Here is a 6179-nt window from a genome sequence, read left to right as displayed (position 1 = left end):
GAATGGTTGCAACGTTTAATCCAAAATATGAAAAACGATCCCATTAACCTTAGCTAACGTTCGTGCTTGAAAACCATAGCTTTCTACTATTAATTGAAAGATTTTTATTTTTCACTCAATGTGGCCCCCTATTGGCTACGTTCCTTTAAAAAAATCCTAACTGAATATCCAGAAATGATTCTATAATTCTGCTTCCATACATATTTTTTTAAAATCTAGAAAAAAAACCTATGGAAGAAAATGATGGTTTTTATTGGAGAGAGGCCTTGCAGATTTTAAATGTCCCGGTCGGATTAGTAGCCAGGTCCTCTTGATTATATACACTCTTGATTTGTATCATATATGTAAATTTTGCTTGATTATAAGTCGAAGCCTGCAATGACTAATCCTAAGGCAGGGTTCGGGAGGAGACCGATGATGAGCGGCGCACGGAAGCGAATCTTTTGAGCTTCTTGCTCAAAGAGTTGTTTCTTCTAATTAACGTGGGTTTGGAGTAGCTGGTCCTAAGGGTTCCAGTGGCATCATACTCCAACTTCTCCACCCTGAACGCGAAGGGAAACGCTGATTTGTCGTGGGCGGCGTTCACCGTCCACACCACATCTCTCTCCGAGCCCACACCGTCCCCAACGTCCGCGGCGGATGTTGCTGTGAGTTTCGTTTTGCCCTCTACTTGGGCCTGTTTGTCGGCTTCGATCTTGATATTCTTTGCGTATATGATCTCCGTAACAACCCAAAGGGTCTGCCCCCTGCAGTGCCAATAATAATTTCAACGAACCACAAATGAGTAAAATGAAAACTTCGACACTGAGCTTAGAGCTGCTGCTTATTATAACAGCGCCGAGCGCGCGATAAAGGTCGAAGAGCAATTACTTCGTATATAATTAAGGTTTGCAAACTTTCAGGAGACAAATATATATTATTCTTGGTTCGAATACCCATGACTTATGTCAAGACGAACTCGGGAGAGTGAACTAGCCAAGATGGTCTTGCTGCACATTGGCAACAAGTTTCGGGGTGATTGTGAGGGATCAGAGGATGCTAATTCTGGTCACATTAAATCTCCTAATTTACTAGTAGTACTGTACAGCTAGGCATCATTACTTCACCTTTTGGAAGACCATCGTAGCTGAGGCTGTGATGTATCAGGCCTCCAATATGCAGGCTGATCGACGGCGCCGGGGTCGCTCGTCACCATCTCCATTAGAGTGTCCAAGATAACACGATGGGACTTCACACCAGTGACAGTGCAGTTGACAGTCTTCGAGCCCTTCACGTCAAACTGTGCACTGCTCAAAGATCCGCCTGCGGTTATGGAGGCCAGCAGCGAAGTGGAAGATTTAATGGAGGCTTGGATATCGGCCATGCTCTCCGCCTTGAACAACACATATTCCAAGGCTGTACTGTCCTCACGGCCATTATTTGCAGACAATGCCATGTCGGGCTTGATTATGGGTTGATCGTTCTCTAGCATGGCCAAGCCCGCTCTTATGGGCTTCTCCACGTTCTCCTTCCAGGCTTTGGCCGCGGCGGCGTCTTTCACGCCCACACTCAGCATGGACCCTACTGGCCTGGCCATCGTCACCGGCTTAGAGTTGTGCCAAGGTAACCAGCTGCTCCTCCTCTCATTTATGAAGATATCAAGCAGCTGCACATCGCTAGACCAAGGGTCCAGTGGCACCGCATTATGGACCTTCTTCATGTACTCCTCCCAGCAGTGAACCATAATTCTTAGAAAGGCAGGCTTCCAAGTGCAACTTTTTTTTTTTTTTTTTGCCAAGGGATAATAAGGCTTCGAGCCAAGGGATAATACTTATAATTATGTAAGAGGCAATGCAATTATGTATTTGGGGTAGTAGAAATGGAATATAAATAGGATCATGAAATTGACTCAGCCAGCTTTTTACAAGATTTTCAGCGCACCGAGTCAAGCCCTATAAGACTTCGTCGTTCGTCGGAAGAAACAATTTAACAAAGCTTTCACAGTAAAATGTACTCTGATTGTACAGGATCTGGAGACTGGAACGCATCCACAACGTTTCGTTTCTCACAGTCGAGAGAAATAAAAGCGTCACCTTCAGGCTACAACTTTTCACAGCTTTAGTCATATAAAAGTCAAGAGAAATAAAAGCGACTGCGTAGAGAACTTTTCCCGGCGGCCCCCACTCTAGCGTGTGTGTGGACTCTAGAGAGCTTTTCCCGTCCAGTCAACTATCCATGGTACCTTACCTTGGCCTTCTTTTGAAATCTTCAAAGTTGTGCTGCTTTTCAAGGTTACAGTGGTCAAACCCACAATCGTGAAACCCATACTCATACTCTCTCTCTCTCTCTCTCTCTCCCACAATATTCTTAAATCTTGTTGATAATTTAAGCTTTCAATATTTAAAGAGCACATATTAGTAGTGCTTATATAAAGTATCTAACTATACAATTTCCATGACAAGGGATTGAGCCAATATCGAGGCATATACTAACGATCATACCCATGCATATACCGACTCTCTTTTTTTTAAAATGGACAGAATGGGACTACCAACCCCATTCTACCCATCCTACCTTTACATGTACTAAGATGATCATGGTACCAACAACCCAACGTATCAACATAATTATTGAAAAGTGAAATTAAACGTAACGATGTAAAGACTAACCATTCAAAGGCTGATTATATTAACATTTTTTTTAACAAGTCATGGGCCCTGAATGATCATCTCCATCATCCCCTTGTGCCCCTCAATCATCCACTAGGCTCTCAAGAACTCCCTAGTGAAATAGAACAAAAATAGGTAAGATTACTTGCAAACATTATAATGCTTGAGTTTGCCATTTAGAGATGCTTATACTTATGTATTTGGGTCCAGTTTAGGCGGTGTCCTTTGGCCTCCATTTTGTCAAAGAGAGTCATCATTCCATGAGACCATGCATAGTCATACGACATGTCACCTCTTTTAAATACAATAAAAAATGAGATTCAATATCACTCAAAGGTGAGGGTGAACATATTAAATATATATGAAGATAAATCTTAGGAAGTATGCACACGAAAACGACCCCATTGCCTAGATGAGATGACCACATTCTCCCTAGCTACATCGTTGAACTTATTGGGGTTGTCTCTCATCTCATCCATGTCTTTAATCCAATCATTAAGATCAAGATGTTTCAGCTTTGTTTTTCTAGCCTTGATTGCTTGTTCTACTTTAGACTGCTAGTGTCTGATACGATCTCTCGTGTTGAATATTCTCTCCACTGACAAAGGAAACTCCCAATGAAGCTGTTGAATAATGTAGTCTTTCTTTTCACTAGATTTTTGGCTAAACTGCACACAAGCAGGAAGGAAACACTATAAAAGATCAGCCCAATACCATCGTATAATACGATGATTTAGACTAGTTTTTTTTCCCCTAAAATTTCCCGCGCGGTGTCGGTATTAGCGTTAGTATGACCACTGTTGGTACAATCGTTGAAATAGGCATTAGTCACATATCCGTGTCTTTACCATGTAGCCTCAGTATTAGCGTCAGTGAACCATCACTATAATCATCAAAATATTCATCAATCGTACTGGTGTCTTTACTGACTACTATAATATTGATGCTACCTCTCGGGGGGTGCACCTCAAAAAATGTAAGTCTACCACGTGCGATCATTAGGTGGGGTTTTTTTAATCCAAAATATTGGGTAAATTTACAGAAATACAATTACAAGAGGGGTATTTTAATTGTACTTTGGAAAAAAACCCGTAAGTCTATAAAGAAAAAGGGGTAGTTTTATTAGCTCAAAATTCACAGATAAGGGGTTTTTTAAATACCCCTTGAACGCACGTCGTAGGAGGGGCTTCCATATAGTGCACCCCCCGAGTGCTACCTCTAACCAGAATCTTGGTTTTTTTTTAAAACTGGCTGCTTATATTAAGAGGTTAGAAAGAGACAGGTTACAACATGTCGAGAACTCTAATGAGACCACTGTCCATGCACATGACATACAGTTCCGCAGGCCCTGAGCTTGCCTTTAACTTTATTGAGAAGTTTCTCTAGCTGTGAAACGAGCTTTTCCCTCTTTTCTTGAGTGTGACTTTCAAAAGGCATATAGTGCTTTGATGAGCAACACATCCTTTGAGATGATGGCCTCTCTCATCTTCTGCAGTTCTTGAATTTGCTGTGTTATCTGATCCACTTGCTTTCCTTTAGCTTTTTCCTACAGCCGATGAACCTTGGTGTCCCACAAGTCTTTCAACCGTCTTTGTATGCATCTTTCACCTACATGAATCAAGTTCTCTTTCGACCTGAAACTGTTAGTATGCATACTATTAAAAATGGAATCAAGTCTATTTAACCACAAGCACCATAACATTTGAGTTCTCAGGACAGCCCATAGTTCCAAGGTGCACCCGATGCCTTCTCTAAGTAACAAGTTTTTCCAGCCAAGGGTGTAGCCATTCCATAGATGAATGCACTTGGCCAATGACTCGAAAAATTTCTTTGCGATAGGGTAGTGCATGAAAATGTGCAGGTCATCCTCCACCTCCTTGCATCTGTGGCACTTCCCATCCCCTATGTTAAGTCTGAAGGCTTTACGCTCGGTCCAAATAGCTTTGAACATGACCAACCAAGTTAGGCACGCTTTTTTTGGTTCCACATACTTGTTCCATAGCTTATCAAACAGAAAATACCATTGCGATCTGTCCAGAAGGATTCCCCATCTCTTTTTTAGAGTGCAATGGATAGGATCAGTCCTCTATTTTGGGGGAATTGGGAGAAGTCCTTTTTGATTCTTCCATTGGAAAGCTTTGTGTGATGGCATATCTTTAATTGAAAGCAGCCAGGTGTCCGCTTGGTGCCATAATCTCATTCTTACCCCAACAAGGTCTAATTTTGCATATGAGACGCTATAATCTCTGATCAGATCAGCTCTCGACATCCCCAAGAATTGATTTCTTTGTCCCAAATATCCCACCAATAGCAGATTCCTTTCCTGTGCATTCTCAAAGCGGCTTCAGCTTGGGCATTATCAATTGGGGGGAGGGGAATGCTTGGCCAGATAGAGTCTCTCCCATGTACACCCCATGTGTAGCTAGGCTTCTTAGACAGGATAAGCCTCAGTCTTGATAGCATTCCAAGCTGACCAAAGCGAATGGACCAATTGGCTCTGCCAACCGGTTTCACCAAGTATTTGCTAGCCATAATTGTGAGTGGGAGGACTGGGGAATTGTTTGAGCTGGAATTGTTCCAGATTTCTAGTGATCGACCAGGCCCAGTCTTCAGAAGGGTAGAGAAAGCTTCTTAGCACCCACTTCGCAGCCATTCTATTAGCCAGATTGGACACGTCTTTGATTCCAAGGCCCCCTTTACCTGTTTCCAGGCAGCACCATTCCCACCTGACTTTAGGGATTTTCCTAATCTAGGGGTCCCCTCCCCATAGATAGTTCCTGCATAATCTTATGAACTGCAATAGATCAGAGTCTGGTGGTCTCCACCAGCAGAAGCTAAGAAAGTAGATGATAGAAGGGATAATGACGTGGTTGATTACCATCTTTCTACCCCCCAGGTTTAGATGCATTTGCTGCCATTTGGTAAGTTTATCTTCCACCTTGGTTAGCACCCACATCCATCTTTGCTTAAGGGTGACCTTGAATCCCATGGGAATGCCCAATAATCTGAAAATTACTCCCTCTTCCAGGACTTTACATAGCCAGCTTGAATCAGCCAGTCAAGAGGCTTGTCAACAAGGGTCCTGATACCTATTTTTTATGGTTAATGACTGAGCCAGAAGCCTCGCAGTAAATGTCCAAGCACTCCCAAAAGAACTTAATGCTTAGCTCAGTATTGGCAACCATGGCATTAGTAACATTAGCAAACATTTGGGTGCATTGCTATTTATTGGGAAGAGAGATACCATTCATTTCCCCTTTGTCCATCCTATCTTTAATCAGCCAGTTCAGACCATCTGCAGCAATAGCATAGAGGAGGGGTGCTAGAGAGGGCAGCCTTGTCTGATAGATTTGGTCAGGGAGAAAGCATCAGAGAGCACACCATTGACGTTCACCCTAGCCGTGGCATTCCCAAAAAGAGTACTCACCATCTGGATGAAGTGCTAACCTGCACCCATGTGTTTAAGGGATTCTAGAACATAATGCCAACCGAGCCTATCATAGGCCTTATCAAAGTCAATTTTGAAGAAGA

The 6179-nt window shown here is 42.7% G+C and overlaps 1 protein-coding gene across 1 annotated transcript; it reads right to left on the bottom strand.

Moving 5' to 3' along the window:
• Positions 1-252: 252 nt before the first annotated feature.
• Positions 253-1692, bottom strand: LOC147613107 (uncharacterized). Its single transcript, XM_086782034.1, has 2 exons — positions 1107-1692; positions 253-746 (listed from the first exon to the last, which is right to left on the bottom strand). Exons 1-2 carry the CDS (start codon positions 1574-1576, stop codon positions 389-391), a joined length of 828 nt encoding a protein of 275 aa, XP_086638160.1. The 5' UTR covers positions 1577-1692; the 3' UTR covers positions 253-388.
• Between the last annotated feature and the right edge of the window lie 4487 nt (positions 1693-6179).

The sequence above is a fragment of the Cibotium barometz genome, chromosome 44, assembly GCF_041138505.1.
Source record: "Cibotium barometz isolate CiBa-2024 chromosome 44, ASM4113850v1, whole genome shotgun sequence".
NCBI lineage: Eukaryota > Viridiplantae > Streptophyta > Polypodiopsida > Cyatheales > Cibotiaceae > Cibotium > Cibotium barometz.
The sequence above is the reverse complement of the archived record's forward strand: the minus strand, read 5'-3'. Positions and strand labels throughout refer to the sequence as shown.

Bases quoted from the DNA above. Each gene is read 5' to 3' on its own strand.
- LOC147613107 (XM_086782034.1), bottom strand. From the start codon at position 1,576: ATGGCCAGGCCAGTAGGGTCCATGCTGAGTGTGGGCGTGAAAGACGCC. The intron at 747-1,106 runs GTGAAGTAATGA...TTGGCACTGCAG, and splicing joins CTACGATGGTCTTCCAAAAG to GGGGCAGACCCTTTGGGTTG.